General features: G+C 42.6%; 1 protein-coding gene across 1 annotated transcript in view; it reads right to left on the reverse strand.

The window, feature by feature from the left end:
* Positions 1-20,425, reverse strand: part of Col22a1 (collagen type XXII alpha 1 chain) — a 214,831-nt gene that overhangs the window by 63,352 nt on the left and 131,054 nt on the right. Inside the window, exons 39-42 of the mRNA XM_052160898.1 lie at positions 16,630-16,707; positions 6,036-6,071; positions 4,090-4,143; positions 2,965-3,009 (exon numbers count right to left, since the gene is read on the reverse strand). Coding sequence (XP_052016858.1) covers positions 2,965-3,009; positions 4,090-4,143; positions 6,036-6,071; positions 16,630-16,707 — 213 coding nt within the window. The remainder of the gene's footprint in view (positions 1-2,964; positions 3,010-4,089; positions 4,144-6,035; positions 6,072-16,629; positions 16,708-20,425) is intronic.

A 20,425-nucleotide genomic window follows, 5' to 3' on the forward strand; every position in this document is an offset into this window, starting at 1 on the left:
TTCCTGTCCCCAGTCTCCCTATGTTGTTCCCTTATGTTCTCCCTCCCTGCCCTTATCAAACCTTAATATGTTACACAGATAAAGGGATAGACTGCCTACAGTTCACTTGTCATGAATCTTCCAAATGGCCAAAAGCTATTGCTGTTAATCATTCATAGCCTAGTATGATTATAAACCAGTGTCTTCAACTCTCGTGGGTGAAAGAACATTTTTAAATAACATACTTTATTCTGGGATGAAAGTCTTTGGTTCTGGAAATGGGAAATGAGACGTGTCTGAAGGGATGTGTGTAAGCTGTTGTAGCCACTGGACTCACAAACTGAATTAGAGCATGCCCTATGATGCCTATAGCCAACCTGCAGCACAGGAAAGGAGGAGAATTCAGAGTGCATTGGGCTCAAGAAACACTTGGGGAAAATGAAAAGGAAAGACAACTTATAGGGGAGTGGTACCATTACATATTCATTTGGGGTTCGAAATCTCTGCTGTAAACTGAAGACTGTGCACTGAGGAGCACAATAGGACAACTCCTCACAGGCAGAGCACAGACTCCACCCAACATCATGGGAAGCTTGGGCCAACATCGGTCTATAGTGCTGACCCTTGAAGAGAGTAAGACCTAAACAATTTTTCTATAAATTTCCATCTTCCTTCCCTCAGAGGCTTTGTCTCATCCTGTAATTGACAAGCCATCTGACTGCTTTTGAGAAGTTAATTGCTGGTAGCTACAGATTTACGTGGTCTCCTGTGCTGAAAATTTCAACAATTCAATCAACTTTCTGAGAGATAAACTGTCATGTTTCTGAGAAACACTGGAGCTAGAATACCCCAGATTTGGGGGTGGGGGTGGAGTAATGAGCACGGCAAGGAGAACCCATTTAGCATGCAGTTGCTAAAGGTGTGTCAGAGTGAGACAGTCACTTGCTCCCAGTGCCCAGCATGAGATACTCTGGAGAAAAATCTGAACTTTATAATAGAAATTTATTAACCTTTTAGTTTTAAAGGGGAATTTTTCACTGAGGTTTTTTTTGGTTTGTTTTTCTGAGAAGGTCATATGAGTTGTGCAGGGGGTGGGCAGGGCCCGTATAGCTTCCATGGGTCACTGTTAGGCAGTTAGCATTGTACTGTGATATCTTGTACTGTTGTTTGTGCATTTAATATCTGGCATGAGCCCTTTGAGTATGTTGGACATTATTCACAGGTTCACAGAGAAAAGGGGGGTGAGTACAAACAACAGAAAGGCTTTGAGATAATTTCATCAGGGTCTTGCTCATATTTTTCTGTAACTCTCAAGAAAGGTCTGAAAAAGTCACATTGTTTTTGTATGGAAGTGGTAACTTAGGGCCCAAGAAATAAGATGTGTCGGATGCCTTTCAAGAGTTGGCCACATGCTAGAGATTAGGCCCAATGACCTTAGGTAACACATAGTGGAATGTATTAGAACAAAGAGGACACAACCTATACCCACCTGGAGTCTCCTTACTCCTGCCCAGCTTCTGCTGCTGAGAACATTCATTAGAACTTATGGGGAAGCCATACTGCCAATGATTGGCAGGGAGTGCAGAGGTCAGGCCTTGTCTGAAGGTGAGACAGCTCTATAGGCCACTCACTGTAGAGCTCCATGTGGAATGGAGCTAGTTGAAGAAAGCTGGAGCTCTCTGTGATGCTCCTTAGGATGACCATCTGTGAGACAGAAGTGCCTACATTGTCTGTTGTATGCTGACAGTTTATCCTTGCAAGGTGCTGTCAAGGCCTAGCATGTGGAAGATGTAATTTACACTTTCAATGGCTCGAGTCTTGCTCTTGTACCTGTTTCACTATGGCCTTGTCTTGCAATGATGACATTGCTTGCAAACTGCTTCATTGGCTGCTATAAAGCTGGGCCCATGATGGTAAAGGAGTGATTTTCACAACTTCTAATGTAACTTATATACATCCCTCTGTAAGTATTCAATGGAAAGTGTCACCATGTCTCTCTGCTGTGGCCAACAGCTCTTACAAGATAGGAAGGGTTATATAAGTCCACAACATTCTCTGTGTCTTGGGAACTTGCCTGAAGCCATGACTGCCAAGAGGACAAGCAACCCCTCAGACCCATCATGAAGCTTCTGTCCATCTGAGCAACTTGATTCCAACAGTAGACTGTAGGATGAGTCTCCAGGCCTGAGACCCCTGCCTGAAGACCATACTCTCTTGGGTCTTGCTTAGCATCTTCTAATGGTCTGTTTCCTCGTGGAGAGGCCCTTTCCACCCCACCCAACACACTCAGCTTCAAAAGTTCTTCCTTAAAGAGGCCAAAATTGGCATGGTCACCTGGCTAAACCTTTGGTACCTCTCTCCCACCACTGCCAATTCGGGATGTGTCCAAGAAGATGGTATTAATGTACCTCAGAGATACATGTTGAATCTTTGATTGGCTTGTAATCAAGCTAATACCTCCTCAAGCTCTTCGAGAGTCTCCTATTCTCATATGAATAGAAATAACCACTTCTGGCTGTCTAAATGGTGACAGCAGTCAAGACAGCCAAAAGATAGAAAATCAGGCCAAGTTGGGACTTTTCAATGGAAGCCACTATTGGCCAATTCCCATGCTAGTTCCACACTCTGTCTTGTGTCTTGTCTCAGGGTTATCCTCCCCTGCTAGACCATGGCTGAACTGGACCAAAGAGAGGTCCTGTCAGGGGCTTGGAAGGTAAGAAGATGTGCACCTGCCTCAGGCCAGTCTTTCTGGTATTGGCACAGATATCACCCACCATTCTAGGCAGCACATGGCTCTGCAAACAAGCAGGCATGCTCCCTCGACATCATGGCACATCCCTGGTTGCACTGTACCCCAAATGACTTCCCCCACCCGGTCGGTCCCCTCGTTAAAGTCTCTTGAACTGTCTGTCTTAATTGCACTTTATTTCTCGCTGGCACCCTGACTGACAGTCAGCATTCATCCAGACACGGCAGGTGACATACTGGTTTTCCAGGAGGCCCTCTTTCTCCTGGGTTTCCGGGTGCACCCTAAGAAAAAGAAGAAGGAGAACCATCACTATGGTGACCAGGCCCTCTCTATCTGCTCTACATACCCTTCCATCACCCTCTGCCTCAGCCAACTGTGACTTGGTTGCACTCAACTGCAATTCACCCAACTATGAAGACGGGACCTAGTTGAAATTTCCAAGTGACAGTGGTTAAGTGTGTAAAGGACACCTAGAACCTTAAACTACAACTATCTTGTGTACATTGTGTGCATGCAAACACATGTGAATCCAACTAGAACATTTATTCCAAATATGAGGAGTAGAACTAGCTTTGAGAAGAAAGGGCCTTCATTGATGACTGGATACAAGAACATAAGAAGGAGAGCAGAACAGGTAAACCTGAGTATTGGGAAATAAGAACTAGAGGAGCTTCCTTTCTGAAACAGAATCCATTGGATGGAAAAGGATTGTACTGTCCCTATTTAATGGGGACCAAAAAAAAGCACAGGCAAGAGATAATCAGTGAATGCGGCTGCTTACGGAAGCATGCTTGTCCTATAAAAACTCATAGCTGCCATTTATTCATTTTGCCAGTGAGCGTGGACCGAATGCTCCTGGTGCCTGGCATACTGTTGAGTATCAGGGACCAACAGATGCTTAAGTCTTGGATCAAATGCCAGGAGATGAAGACCAAAGATATCTGCCCTCAGCATCCTAAATGGGTCTCATTCCAAGGGGCCTCAGCTGAGCCTGTGTAATTCCCTTGAGGAGAGGGGGGCACAGCAGGTTCAGGAAGAAGTTCATCGAAAAGAATCAGACCCTATGTCATCAAAACAGAATGACCAAGAGCTAAGAGACAGTGTACTAGAGACCCAGAAGTATAAAGGGTTCTGAAACCATCATAAAAATGCTTAAGAAAGAAGTGTGAATCATTCAAAAAAGGCACAACTGACAGAAAATTAAAAAATATATAAACAAGCACTCTGGGACTCCACGGAAACATGACTGAGCATGAATGCTGGTCACATGGACAAGGGAGGCTAGGATAGATATCGTTAGATGAGCTCACATGGAATGACTCTAAACACTGACTAAACCCATGGCGGTTCTTTTTACTTACGTCTTGGCCAGCTGGCCCCTGGGGGCCGGGGAATCCAGGTAAGCCTCGAGATCCCTGATGAAAAAGAAAGACAGACTCAAACTGTGAGAAGGCAGGGCCTACTTTTGTCTGGCTATGACTATACTATGATAAGCCATACAGAGAGACAATTGGTTTGAGGTATCATCCTAATGGAATCTAGAATCCTCTCAGAGCTGGGTCTCTGAATATACCTTGTGTGGATTATTGCAGTTATACTAACTGATGAGAGAAGACCCATCTTAAACATGGTCAGGGGATCCTGAGCTGTAGCTAATGGAGAAGGTGAGCAGTGCACTCATTCATGTCTCCTAACTGTGGATGAGATGCAAGCACCTGCTTCATGCTCCTGCTGCCTCATCTTCCCTGCTACAACAGACTGCACCTTGCACAGAGCTAAGTCAAGAAAAAGGGCTTTTTCCTTACAGTGCTTTTGCCAGAGTATTCTATTACAGCAGCATGAACAGAAATTTGACAAGAATGTATGTGTCAAAAGCAACGTGCCCAAATCTTACTGAGCAGGATGCACTCTGCGGAGACTTGTGTTTGGTACACAGATACAATGCTCAGGAAAAAAAAAAATCAGGCTCATTCCCTGGGAGCCTGACAGAAGTCCCATGCATTGGCCCCTTTCGGCCTCTTTTGCTGGAGTGGAAAATGCAGCTCCTATAAAGAACAAAGCCTGAGCACCAATCTAGAATGCGCGCCTAGGCACCTTGAATTGCTCAGCCAGTCCCAGGAGCTGCTAATTGGTTAAACAACTTTCCTTGCACTAGACCCAACAAAATGCTCAGCTCATGCATGACACTGATCACTTTCTTAAGATCACTCCATTATGTTGACATTTTCTAGGCAACATTAGGCAATGGTTCTCATTTTCCCAGATTTATAAGTAGAAAATAAGCTTTTTCTCAGGGCATTGGCTATCTGCTCTGAAGGAACTGAAATGACCTCCTTGGGAGTCTTTGCACGTCTCTCCTTAAACCTGCCCTTCATGCAGAGTCCCACCTCTCTCAGCCTTATTCAGTATAACTTGCTGTGAAAAACTTAACTGTTCTGAGCCTCAGTTTCTTCATCTAGCAAAACATCCACAAGATTTCCTATCCTCCTTAATCAGAAACCACAAATGACTTTCACTTTGAAATATATGCAGAGTCAAGAGCTGGGTATGATCTCAGCTGTTGATATGTAGCTCCTCCACTCAGGAGATGATTTAAGGAGCCAGGCAATGGTGGCCCACACCTTTAATCCCAGCACTTGGGAGGCAGAGGCAGAGGCAGGTGGATTTCTGAGTTCGAGGCCAGCCTGGTCTACAGAGTGAGTTCCAGGACAGCCAGGGCTACACAGGGAAACCCTGTCTCGAAAAAACCAAAAAAAAAAAAAAAAAAAAAAAAAAAAAAAAAAAAAAAAAAAAGAAAAAAAAAGGAGATGATTTAAAAGTAGAAGATGTGCCAACATACATAGAGTTAGTGCTTGAAAATGGCCAACAATGGTGACTGTTCCTGAGAAGAAATGCATCTTGAAATGCATTAGTATAAAATGAGCCCAACGCATTTCTACAATGGCTCATAGCTGTTGCTGCTTCCATGGTACAAGTCAAGAGAAATCCCCTCATGTGTTCCTGGGTCTGTGGTTGTGTACAACCAGAATTCAAAACCAGTTCCTTTGACCATTTGATTAAATTCACTAAATTGGGGTTCCACTTCTGTAATGGAGAGATGTTAACAGGCAAAGCCAGACTCGGTGTGCCTGACTATAAAACAGTTGTGCTGGATTAAGTGAACCTGACACTCCCTTCCTCCCCAATGTTCTCATAAGCCCATGCTCATATTCTAGAGAGTCTGTCTAGAATGAGGAATTTCTGGTGACTTTTGATTGCTTCTGATTTAGAATTGTGTTAAGAGTCCTCCATCTAAACCATACTGTACCGGGGGTCCTTTATCTCCTGGTTGTCCTGAGGGGCCCTAAGAAAAGAATAAACAAATTAACAAATCAAATAAGAATGCTCATATCACCATTTAAACATACTGTGGTCATTTTTAAAGACCAAAACAAACAAACAAACAACAAACACTGCACCTCACATGCCCCAGGTTGACCTCAATATTATGTAACTAAGTATAACCTTGATCCCTTTGTTTCTACTTCCCAAGTTCTAGAACTACATGTATCACCAAGCTCTGATTTGTAAAGTGTATTGCTAATATAGATTCCTCTATCCGCTCTTGAACAAGTGTCACACAGTATTGCTCCCACATGGTTCTTCAGCCCTGTTCCATCCCTTCCACACACCTCTGGTGTGCCCAGGGTTTCCCATCCTACATACTTCGAAGACGTACTGACTCCTCCTGAACAGGCCAGAGTTTAACTGATCAATGAGCAACTGAGTTTTCCAAGAACAGATTAGTCTGCACCATGAGGCTCCCTACCAGACTGCTGTTTTCATAAGGAAGGTTTCTCCCTCTTGGGAATACTTATCTACTTTCCTGGGTGCTGCTACTAAAGATGCAGGGACTGGTGAGCTGAGGACAGGGGCATGACTAGCTCCACTATGCAAGGCTTTCCCAAGTGTGACAAGGTGAGTCAAAGGCATATCAACCTTCCTTAGCTATTGATGGGTTCTTATTCTCAAACTTTTACAGCACTCGGTAATGACTGAATCCTTATGCATACACAAGAACACAGGATAAAGACACAGAGGGGGGTGTGCAGAAGGGGACTTTTCACTATTGCTCTTCATGCCAAGGGGCATCAGATGCCACACACACACACACACACACACACAGAGAGAGAGAGAGAGAGAGAGAGAGAGAGAGAGAGAGAGAGAGAGAGAGAGAGAGATTCACACCACAAGTGCACACAGTCTAATGTTAGCTCCCGCAGGGTGCCTCCCTGCACACTGGGCACCTCCATCATCCATCTGAAATAGAGAAACTGAACCTGAAATACATTAAGTAACTTAGCTGAAGGGAAACAGGCCAAATCATGGGCTTGGGAGTCACTTCTGCTGTACCTGACTCTGAAGCCACCGATTCCCCAATCATAATGCATCATGCATATGAATTTTATTCTTCTTGGGTAGTTTCCAAAGGGGCTATAATATATTATTTAAAGAAATGTAATGAGGGCAGCCTGTCCTTGGCATGAGGAATGCTGCTGTGCCATTTTACTGCCTCTCTTTGTTTTCAAATTAAATTCCAACTTTAAAACCTTTCACTTGGTCACTTAAACCAGGTTCCAAATTATTTTCTTATGCAACTTTGATGGATAGGCTTGGCATACAAAGATGTTATTTCAAACATCTTAGCTTTATCAAATATTAGCATTTTGACTTTAAGCAAATCCTTTCATTTCTCTAAACATTAGTTTTCAATTACAATGCAAAGCTAGATGGTCACTTTCCCCTGTGTTATTAGAAATAAAGGAAAATACAGTGTAGAAAAGCCACCTGATGACTGCCCCATAAAAAGCATGCCCACAGCTATTCTACATACCTTTAAAGGCTTTTGTGGGAAGAATGGAAATTACTTCAGAAACACATAACTGGCAAAAGTGCAAAGAATAAGTCAGTGGGATGCTCAGACACAAATGGGATACCTATGGCACACCCATCTATCCAAGGCTTGTGGACCATCACAAAAGATGGGGGAGAAAGAATATAAGAGCCAGACATGAGGGAGAACCAGAGCAAAAGAGTGCCTTCTGGACATGACAGGACACTGTGCTCAAGAAATCACAGAAGCTATGCATACATTCAAGCCAGTGAACACCCAGCATGGAGGGTGTAGCAAGTCATGAGCTCCACCAACTGAGGAACCGTGGACAGTTGGTGGCTTCTGAGAGAGGATGAGCGAGTATTCTTCATGGGTGTGACACCTGGGAGTTCGACCACACTCTAGTGGAGAGCTCCACACTTGAGAATACAGGCAGTACAGCTAGAATCACTGGACTATAAAAAAAAGTGATTGTTAAAAAGAGGATATAGATTTGAGATGGGCTGAGAGATGGATCTGGGAGGAGTTAGAGGGAGAAGTAGAGATGAATATGATCAAAATATATTGTATACGTGTGTTACATTTTCAAAAATCAATAAAAAATATTTTAAGTATGTCTTGGAAGAGGATTGCATGGTAATTTCCTTCCTGGTTTGGAAGCCTATGTATCTCCTCATAAGGCGTTGTAATGGTGCAGGAGTGCACTTTTCCCAACACCTGTTCCCCAGATGATGATGCTATTAGGAAAGTTATAGAGCACTATGGAGGTGAAGGCAACCTGGAGGAACTGTGTAGATGCTGTGAGAGTCCTGAGACTCGTATCCTGGGCTTGATTCCAGCCTAAACTATACTTCCACACTGTTGACATAGCATTAACCAGCTGGCTCCCCCTCCTGCTGCTTCAACTATGAGCTAATTCTACAGCTATGCATAAACAGCCATGATGGACTATATCTCCCAAAATGTGAGCTTAGAAAAACAAAGCATTCTTTATTTGCATTGTCTTTGTTTGTTACCCCATCACAGTGATTAGAGAGGCAACTAATACATAATCCAATATACATGTCCAAAAGTCATTTTATTTAACACTCTGATTCTACCTTTGGTACCATTTTCTACTCAGAGAAATTATTACTGCTTAGTGGAGGTATAACCAGAGATCTAACCAAAGAGCACACACTTCAAACCTAGACCTCTATACCATAGACAAGCAAGGGAGTTACCAAAGGCTGCTAGGCTTATATCAAAGGACTCAGGTTAAGCTTGCATAAGAGCCTATGGAAATAAGCTAAAACAATTTGAGAATCAAAAAGATATTTTAAAACACCAAATGCAGGCTGGAGAGATGGCTCAATGGTTAAGAGCTCTGACTGCTCTTCCAGAGGTCATGGGTTCAATTCCCAGCAACCATATGGTAGCTCACAACCATCTATAATAGAATCTGATATCCTTTTCTGGTGTGTCTGAAAACAACTGCAGTGTACTCATATAAATATAATAAATAAATCTTTAAAAAAAAACACCAAATGCATTTAAATCCTTGAGTTCAAGCATTCTTTAAAGTCATTCCAATAAAAGTCTAATGGGTCATCTCTGAAAGACATTATTTGAAAGCGTTCACTGGGGAAGACCTAAGAATTTCCCTTCACACTAGGTAATAATCTAAGTAGATAGGTTGTAGAGGAGGGAACTCTCTATAGAGAAACAGTCCAGCTAATAAAGACAGAAGAATCAATCGGCAGAACTACCACAGCACCAATTTGCAGGCCTTGATGTGTTAATTGATGGGGCTTTAGACATCAAAGGAGTGTGAACATCACAGAGAGAGACCCATCAGACATCCTATGTGCTTCCTGATGTGCAACGGGCCATCTGTGAAGTCTTGCCAAAAACATCAAACCTGAATCTGATCAAGCTCTGGACTTGGAAGCTAACTTATGACCCCTACAAGGGTGGCAACTCCTGTTAAATGACTGAATTACTGAATCCTGTTAGCAGACCTAAAACAACCCTACAGAACAAACAATGAGCCTAACTTCAGAGAGAGAGAGAGAGAGAGAGAGAGAGAGAGAGAGAGAGAGAGAGAGAGAGAGAGGAGAAATCTACAAATTAAAAATTAGTGAAAGATCTTTTTAAAGACTGGGCACTTTGTTCACTTGGCTCTTGATTCAAAGAATAGAAAAACTCGTTGAACTGGGTACTTACTGGTTTAACAATTAAAAGGTGAGTGACAGCAGTATATTTGGCATCATGTTTTCTGTGTGTGATGATGAAGTTGTACTAACACTTTAAATATTCTTATCTTTCATAAACATATAAAATATGTAGAGATAAAATTATATATTTGAATCATTCCTGAGAATGATTAAAAATAAGAGGATCAAAAAAGATGATTAAAGAAAAATAATCACCACTAACTTAGGGATCTTGGTGGGTAACTATTTTAGGGTTTATGTTGGTTACTCTGATGAAACACCATAACAAAAGAAGCTTGGTATAGGGAAAGGGTTTGTTTCAGTTCACAATTTTAGACAACAGTCTAACACTAAGGGAAATCAGGGTAGAAACTCAAGGCAGGAACCTAGAGGCAGGAGCTGATACACAGGCCATGAAGGAGTGCTTCTCATTGGATTGCTCCTCAAGGCTTGCTCAGCCTTCTGCCTTAGAGCACCCAGGACCACCAGCCAAGGGATGGTACCACCCACAGTGAGCCTGTTCCTCCCACATCAATCATTAATCAAGATAATGTACCATATGCTTGCCAGTGAGTCAGTCTAGTAGAGGAATGGCATTTTCTCAACTGAGGTTCCCGTTACCAAAATAACTCTAGTTTGGGTCAAGTTGACATAAAAAGGAACCAGGAACCAGCACAGAAGCCATATGACTACATGGGGTAAGTGGGATTCATAGTACTATTCTCCCTACTGTTGGTAAATCTATCCTTCTGCATCATAGGGATAAGATGACAGAGAGAATGAGGAGGGGGATTAGTTCTCTTCTAAACATTCTTATTTTTGTCTGGCATCTCTTCCACAAAGACATCCTGTTTCACTTTGTGAAATGTCTTTCTCTTAAACTTTCTCATCTGTCTCCCCCTTTGTAGCATCCCCACCTTTTCTTAGGCAGGCATTTCGGTGGCTCTTGGTATCTTTTAACCCTGATCTTTCAGTCCTGCTCTTGTGTCATAGGAATGACTTGCTTCATATAACAAACATCATACATTGGTTCTAGGAGTCACTATCTTCTGCTCCTAGCATGTAAGAGACGTCATAGGCAAACAGAAACTAAAGTTCTGGAAAAATGACAGCTTACTTTACTTCCTTAAATGCCTACAGCAAAAGGAAGAGACATGATCAACTTCTTGACAATGGAACCAGAGTACAACACAAGAGCAGAGGTAAACAGAAGATCTACGCCATGTTCCAGACCCTTGGGACTCTCCGTCTCATCAGTTTCTACTAGCTGCATCTGTCAGCAACCACCAGTGTAGAAATGAGTGAATGCATTCCCATGTGTCTTCTTATTTGTGTCTGTGTGCCTTTGTGATATATAAGTGTATGTCTGTGGCATATACTCAAGACAGATATGTTCTGAAAAATGCATTGTTAGGCAATTTTGTCATTATGCATACATCATAAAGGGTCTTTGCACAAACTAAGATGGCTATTGAATCACTGAACAAAATAGTCTTTGGAACTTTGCTATACATGTTGCCCTTCGTTGGCTGGAATATCCTTATGCAGAGGGAACACCAGACAAATAAAGAGTGGCAGACTTTCTGCACAGAAGAGAACTAGAGATAGGGAATCAAGAGAAACCGAGGTCTGGCCTGGAAGGACTAAATGTCTCCAAACAGACAAGAACTGGTTCAGGTCTATGGTTCAAAAAAATGGCTATTAGTCTGCATTCTGAATAAAGGAATAGAGGCCCAGAGGCCAAGAAGTAAAAGATGTAAATGGACACTCGGGTGCAGAAGGAGATAAAATGAAGCCAGGGTCATCCACATGTTGAAGCACAGGAACACCAGGTAGGTACTTGGCAAGAACATGCGCTATTGAAGAAGCAATGACTATACTAGCAGCAGCCAAGGCCTTTCTCTACCCAGGACCAAGAGTTCTTCCTTATGATGGCTCTGGCTGTGTAAAACTAGAACTTATCTCTCCATAGCTAGGAGAGCTTAGGACTCCAGTATGTCGTGAAACAAGCAGGTGCCTCAGTCCCCCCAAATCAGAGGTCACAGTGCCACCATCCAGCGTAAAGACTGGGAAGAAAAATGGTCATAAAAAGGTAGAAGAAGCACTGAAGCCTAGGCCTGGGGAGTAAGGACATCCCCCTCTGTGCTCCTGCTAGAAGAACCACTGAGGCACCTGTTCTCAGTGCAGAGGGTTCGAGGCCAGCTTCCCACACCTTCTCCATGCCTTCAGAGGAGTGGCTTCACAAATTCATGTCTGCTTCCTCACCAGCAAGCAGTCATGGTCCCAAGAATTTTGGGAGGATTCACTGACAATGAAGAAGGGCAAGCTGAAGCTTCTTCTCAGAAGACACCTACCAGAGTCAGGTGATGCTGGATGACATCACTCTAATTTTCGTACTTCAGTGGCTGCCAGTTCTGTGATTTCTACATTCTTCCACAGAAACTACAGGAATGCTTCTTCACCCGAAATCAGTTGGATCTGAGCTTCCAGCCACTCTCTTAAGCAATAAAGCCATTGGAGGGCTGTAAAGATACATTGGTGCATTGTGCACTATGGCACATCTTGATTGGTCAATGTGTCCCTACAGCTAACTGCCAGACATTTCAGGCTTTGACGTTTGAGAAGTCCTGAAGATGTTTGATAACATCATAGAAGCAAAGGTAGGGTGCTGGAAACCATCACCAATAGCATCAGGCTCCATTCTCCCAGTTCCGCTGATGGCGCTGCTGAAATTGGAAGAACTTGGTCCATATGGAAACTGAAGAGTAGGAAACAGCCTGTCCTGAGTTATGTGGTTGTCAGGGAGAGCCTTGTCCTAGCAGAGCTCCTGATATCAAGCCCATGACCTTTGACCTCCTGAAAGTCTGAATGAGCTCATGCTTTAGCTTTTAAATCTTACAGGAGGAGAGCAGAGACAATTTGAACATGAAAACATTTTGTTTGTGAAGGTCTGGAAGCAGGAAGTCAAAACCCCAAGCCACTGCATCACCATACTGTCTCCTGTCTGCTGATGGAACAAGGGTCAGCAGACCACCTCCTGGCTCTCTTCCAGGAGGTAGCAAAGCCTATAAATGATAAAAGTATGGAGCAGAAGCTCAGGAGGAAGGAGGCAGAGGACAGCTTACAACATGATCTCCCATGTTCCTGTCCCAGGGCTTCTTTAGCCAGAGGGATACGTGGGGCTCAAACCCAAAGCCCAGTTCCTGAGAGCAGATCTCTAACTATGGTATTGGTACATCAGTACTCTAGATCCCTTGTTGTTTTTGCAGGACATCTCAGAGCGTATACCATGAAGTTACCTAGGAGTGAGTACAGCAGGGCTCGGCTGCCCCCAATATACATAGGCTTGATAACAAACCATTCATGGGCTTTCTTCCTGTCTCTGGCTCAGTTTGTCACCTTCTAAGAGTGAACTTCAAAGCTCATCTCTCAAACTCATGGTTGGGATACCCACCTTAACTTCAAAGGATAGCTTACCTTGCCTAGGAGTGCAATAGTGAATATGATCCTTTGCTCCCTAGCATGGAACACAGAGAGACACTGGACTGCTCAGCAAAGATCTATGCTCCCTAGTAACTCGATACATCACTTCCTTACCTGCACTTACCACACCTGCTAGCCGCATGTCCTTGGTCCTCTCATGCAGCTACTCAGGCCATCAGCAGCCTAGACTGCTAGCCAATGAGATTTATGGTAATGCAATATGGTTTCATCTACCAGGAAGCTTTTAATAAGCCCAAGTGGCAGACATGCACTAAAGAGTTGATTTACAGCCTCTTAGCTGCTGCCAGCAAATTACTTTTCCTGTGGCATTGCTTAGGTAGGAAGATACGTCATGGTGATTTTAGCTGGCTAGATTTGGGTGAAATGTTCCACCTCTGCTGCCTGGCTATGGAATGACTGCTTGATGTGGTATGTCCTTGAGGCATGAACAGGAAACAAAGGGACAACCATACTGCAGGCTCTTGGCATGGCATTTCCTTCTCTAAGGATGAACTTCACCAGGAATCAAACTCCTAATTCCAGGGAAATGGGTCCTTCTGAGAGGAGGGCTTCAGAAAAAAGAAGTCTTGGTTATTGTTTCTTTATCTTTTGTTCTTTCTAGTTACTAGACACTAAAATAAAGAAGTCCAATACCAAAAAAAAAATACAATGAATGTAATGGAGAGCTTCAGTCACTAGAAATTCTAGCTAAAAATTTCTGTTGAAAAAATAATTAAATCAGATGAGACCACCCCAAGGGAATTCATTTACTCCTATCACAGTGTCTATGAAAACCAAGGAGACCCAAAGACCCCTTGCAATTCTGCCACCCCGAAGGAATCCTCATTGTCAGTAGGACAGGAATAGACTTTTCCAGTGGGGAGCTACCCACGCTTGTTGGGGAGCTGAGGAACAGAGAATGATGTATGAGGAGACAGGCCTAAACTGACTCAGATTATGAAGAACACAGAGGAAAGCAAGGAGTTTTTATTTTGTATGATATTGTAGATAATATATTTGATCTCTCTTTTTCAGGAATTACTTATGAAGAATTGTATTATTTGCCCTATGAGCCACAACACTGAGATATCCCCAAAAGTACAACAGTGCCACTTACATTTTATAGACACAAACTGTCTAATCGGATGTAAGGACTGCTCAACTGCTCAGAGGGAGAGAATTTATGGTTGGTATTATAAATAAGTCCACTACGCACAGTAGTAAGACTAAAGACCCTAGGGGAGACCGCACTACTGCCACTATCCTGAGCCAGTATAATTTCTGATTACATATAAAAATTTATACTTATGCCCAGAGATGAGAGTAGCTCTCAACCCCTATTAAAGAGACTTCTTTTGCAGCAGTCAGAGAACATTCTAAGAATCCACAACTGGCCAAAAAGCAGAGACCAACTGACCATGGGATATTCAATCTCAAGTGACACATCTGCAACATACTCATCACATCAAAGGCTCAGAGCATGCTGTAGAAGATAGAGGAGGAAAGATTATAAAACTAAGGATCAAGATATCTACTGGAATAGGGTATTGTCTTTATACGTATCCAAGTTGCACCCAGGAAATCTCAGCAATATTGTGGATAGTGGTAATCTTATAAATAAAGAGATATATGCAATTAATATCTATCTAATAACAAGTAGCCAGCCCTAAACACATAAACATACAGGCAACAGTAGATGATTTCAATAGGCTATATTTACAAACATGTATGCACATACATACACATACAAAGACACTACAGAACACTAAAAAAGACAAGAGGTCATGAATATGGCAAGGAGTGAGAGATGGACACAGGAGGAGTTGGAGGGGGAATGATCTGAATATAGAACTCTATCTGAAATTGTAAATAAAATTAAATAATAAAAATAATGTCATTACTTAAGATACTTTTGGTTGTGGTCTGCATTTGGGTGTGGAAAAATCAGCACTGTCTCATGTGCTGTTCTGGTTTCTAGCCAGGTTATGTTTAGCAGGGGTGAAGTTGGGTACATGGCTTAAAATAATAATTCTACGTGGGTACATGAGCTATTCCAAGGCTTAGCTGAGTATTTGAGCTTCTCTCAAGTAATAGTAAGACATAGCTGGCTGTCAAGAAAAAAATTCAGTTGAAGTTGAATCAATATTCTGCCTTTAGCATAAAAGAGAACAGATGGGAGAAGAGAAAAGCTCAGATTGAAAATTGTCCTTAAATTCTGAAAGCTATCACTCACTGACAGGGAGAAGAAAAGGCATGCTTCTGTAATGGCAAGAAGACACAAAACATGATTCTATTGTCAAGAAAAGAAACATAGTTCTTCACTGAAAAGAATTCTAAATTTTCATGCCATGTGTCCTGGTTTTGGACAAATTATGTCCTCTACAGAAGATGGCTGACTGAGGACAAAGAGTGAGCCTTCACTGGGATTAGGACCTAGAAATAACTATATAACTCAGAGACAACAACACTACAAGTTCCATGGGTCTTACAAGTCTTTACCTACTAGATGATGCAAACCACTCCTTAAGACCCACCCTGTGAGGATGGTTTATGGATGCTATTTTACAACCATGATCCCATTTATCAACTAGAGAAATCAGGGAAATTAACTATTTTTGTCCAGAAATACACAAAACTACAATGCGTCCCCAGATCACAATCCTTCCCCAGGCTAATTTTATTGTCTATGATTTTTCTTACTCAAAGTTTGGACCATGGTTATTTTCCTTTATGAACATTGTGTGAAATCATACCAGCCATTGCTATCTACAATGCTGGGCACATTGACACAGCATCATGAGAATGGGCCAGAGTAAAAAGACTCCAACCAGCCCTGAGAAGCTATAGACACTTGGCAGAAAAGAAGGCAAAGTCTTAAATGGTAGTCAATGAGTGCAATGCACAACGAGTACCCTTGCTCAAATAAGTAAGTCCACAGCTATGTTCACACATGGAACCCTAATTAAGTTCAGTTAGCAACAAGCAAGAGACATGGAAACAGGAGGACCACATGCTGGAAGAAGGGGTCCAATGGAAGGAAGGAAGAAATGGAGAAGATAATAGTGAGTATTATGACCCAAGTACATACATACATATGCAATGGAATATGAAAGAACAAATACAAAATTAGTGAGCTTTGTTGCAATTGTTTTGAGTCAGACCCATGCTTCAGACCAAAAGTTGTATTCTTCTTGTTTCCATTAGAGGTACCAACCACAGCCATACAGACCTGCATTCAATGGACCCAAGGACACACAGCCCTCTGCCATATCAGCTGAAACAGGACTAACTGCAAGGGATCTAGCAGGGATTTGCAGTGTGAACTGAGAACAATGATTCTGAATACTCACAGGTGGACCAGCAACCCCGATGCCTGGGTCGCCACGGCTGCCCGGAGAACCAGGGATCCCAGGTGTTCCTCGGTCACCCTAGGGAGGCAGAAAGACGGGATTAACAGGTTAATACTGGCAAGATCAGTCACAGTATATAATAAGAATTATGCATTTCACAGAATCTTCACTGTTGCTCCATCAGCTCCTCACCCATCACCTGTCCCTCATCCTCCATTACAATATGCACAAGAGGAGCTCATCCTTTCTCTTGGTCCTGCACTACATGGACCAAAGCCCCATGATTGTGATCACAAGAATCTCAAACCTCCCCCAGTTTGAGCATGACCCCCAACTGTGATTAGGAAACTAAGGTGACTCCCCATGTTGGAGAGAACACATATCTACTGTGCTTACTGTACCTCCATCCCAACCATACATGAACCACATTTCAACTCAGATCCCACATCATCAATAAATAAACATATCAATGTTGATGCTTCAAGACTTTCCTAATACCTTCACTTTGTGGTTAGCTCTTCTGGGTGTGGCAGATGTGGTCTTAAAGATAACTCAAGAAAGACTATTACTTCAAGCATCACAACATATGGATTTGGATGTTGAATGCTCAACTTTAAATTGTGGCTTTGGCACTTAAAACCATGACAAGTTCCCAGAGCACATTTCTTTACCTATCAGTGTGGCACACATGAACAGCTGAGACAGCATGGTGGTACACTGGTTCAATGTGTTAAGCATGATGATAACATGTGTGCAACCCTGCCACTCAGTCCCCATGAGCTAGCTGCTACATTTGCTTCTGTTCTCACCATGTGACTCTCTGGATGTGATGGAGAAGGACAGAGGAGAGGGAAAGACTTTGTCCTTTCCCACAGAAAGAAGTCAATGTTCTGGTTTCTGGTGTTTTAACTTTCTCCTTCTCAGAGAAAGAGGAGTCTTTGATTCCAAGGCTGATTCCAAGTGTGCAGCAAGCCTGACTGCGACTGATATTGGCATTTCCAATCTTGGATCACCCCATTTTGCATAAATATTCAGATTTTGGGTACTTAACTGCCAATGAATGTGTTTGCTGTGCCTCCCCCAGCCCTACAGGCAGCATCAGAAGATGTGGTTTCCCTAGGACTGTTTCTTACAACCCAAATTCAGAATATACAGCAACATGTTACGTGAGGGATTGTCTACCTACTTCTCCAACCTGACAACACAGTGGCAGATCTCCTTCCTGAGGCCACTTAATATGCCTGGAATGAGTCAATTTGTTTCATAAACAGAAACAGCCCAGAAGCTGGTCACGAAGAGGCAAATAGATTATGTTCAGAAAGCTAACTCTAAGAAACATTGATTTATTAGCAATTACGCTTTTAAGCATATTGTTAATAAACAGACTGCATTTCAGGCCATAATGACCACTGAAAACTCTTGCATTTGGAACCTTTAAGAAAATAATGCTGATCCTTGAGCAAGTAATCATTGCTACTGTGAGCTTGTGTGTACGCCGGCCATGTTGTTTCTAAACAACACTTAACAACATTTTTTTCCTGTCTGTCAAATCCTACAGTCTTTCCTCCCTCTCTTCTGCTGTGTGTCCTGAGGCTCACGTGTGGGAGGACTATATAGATGCCCCTGTGCAGCTGACACTCACATTCATCTTTGAACTTTAAACAATTATGAATCTCTGTAATAACAACTGTCCACAGCCTAAAGGAGCTTCTCTGGCCAAGGCTGGCAGGCTGCTCATCTTCAGTGGATAGCCCCACTTCCACAAGCACACAGGATGCCATAGGTGCACTCAGTGGATGATTTTAAAAAACAAACAAACAAAAATACCAAAGGAGGGCAATGAAGTTGGGAGGGATATGGTATGGGGGAGCCCAGGGAGAGTTGGAGAAGAGCAAGTGGAGGAACAAATATTATCAAGATAAACTGTATATATTTATACAATGGTATATGTATATATATACATATACATATATGAAATTTTCAAATAATAAGTAAAAAACATCATTCAAAATCAAAGAAGAAAAGTCACCCTCCTAAGGTAATTTGTCTTTCTTGCTCCTGAGATAACTACAGTTAGATATTCATTCAGCTAACCCTCACTGTCCCATGTAAGCTGAGACTTTTCAGTTATGATGCCTGCTTACTGTCAGTACCTGGTGCTAAGTTCTGAAGTGGATTATCAATCATGAAGATGGGAGGAGTGGAACTTACAAAGTCCTTACAAAAACATAGGCATCAAAACCCAAATGCTCACTAAGCTCCCCTAATCCCTGCCATTTCTCTCCCTTGTCCTTCCAAGCCTGATGCGGCTATGCCACCAGCCCCTGATGATCACTGAGAAACAGATCATCCATTGTCCCACCCTCACCTATGCTACTAGATCTTTCCTAATTTCCCTTCAAATTCCTACTTAGTGCATTCTGTTCCTTTAGGGTGATGTGGTATGCGGAATGACTAGGCCTGGGAAGCAAAACCTACTTTGGATCTAGGAAATCTAATTATAAGGAAGGGGTTGAAAAGATAAATACAGGAACAAGAATGAACTTGACCCATGACTCATCTGCCACCAATTCTTTAGAAGTGTGAAGATGATCAGGTAGGAATATCTCAGATGTAATTGAGCGACTCTTGGTCTGGCCCCAGGATAGTAACCTTAGGAAGGCTTTCTACACATTAGGACCTTCATCAATAAAACAGTAAGATTCTACCACCAAGATTCTCTGCAACTTATATGTAATCATTCAGAAGGAAAGTGACTATAAAGTTGAGAGACACATCTAGTATTGCATTTATAATGTTACCATTCTACTACAAGAGTTAGCAGGAAGAAAAATTAGATGGGCACACACAAAGTTAACCAAATCCATTCCTTCTGAACCTTGTTTTCCCTTTAAAGTGATTGATGGAGACCTCCCTACTATAGCCAGCTTCCAGTTCCCTCAAGACCATGTTCCATGCATACCAGCAACCCTAACACTTGAATGACAGGTCACAGCAAGCCCCTTTTGTTGTGGTTTGGATGAGCAATGTCCTCAATGGACTTGTATATTTGAACGTTTGGTCCTCGGTATGTGGTACAGTTTGGGAAAGTTATAGAAACTTTAGGAAGTGCAGCATTGCTGGAGAAGTACTTCACTAGGATGGAGATAGGGTTGTGGTTATGATAGATAGTCCCCACTTCCTGTTTTCTCTCTCCCCCTCCCTGCTTCTCCCCTGCTCCATCTCTGCTTCCTGTGTATGGCTAAAATATGATCACCCTACTTCCAATCAGGCTTATCTCTGACTTCTTTGAGACTACCTTGATAGTTCCCATGTATGGATAAAATGTGATCCCTCAGCTTCCTGTCAGGCTGATCTCAAGTTCCAGATGCCATGCTTCTGGATAAAGGACTCAATCCAGTCTGGAACTGCAAGTCCAAATTAAATTCTATCCTTTATGACTTATTTTTTGTCATATTATTCTGTCAAAGCAACAGCAAAGTCACAGCTACTCCTGCTTCCTGTATGTGGCACTGCTTCTGAGCTCTAAGCTCCCAAGCACTGACCCCTCCCCTGGCTTGGTCTAGTCACCCTCTTTCCAAGCAGCTGATTAGCTCACCTACCCTCCCTCGCTCCTTTCCTCCCTCCCTCCTGTCTGTCAAATTTCAGGTATTTGCACACCTCTTCACTAATCTTCACACTGACCTTTTGTTGTCCATGTGTTCAACTCCCCTCTGACTTCCCCTGTAAATAGCATGAGGGTAGATTCCCCATTCACTTGCCTATTCAACAAAACTTACCACCTCAAATGAGTCAG

This window comes from Apodemus sylvaticus, chromosome 17 (assembly GCF_947179515.1).
Source record: "Apodemus sylvaticus chromosome 17, mApoSyl1.1, whole genome shotgun sequence".
NCBI lineage: Eukaryota > Metazoa > Chordata > Mammalia > Rodentia > Muridae > Apodemus > Apodemus sylvaticus.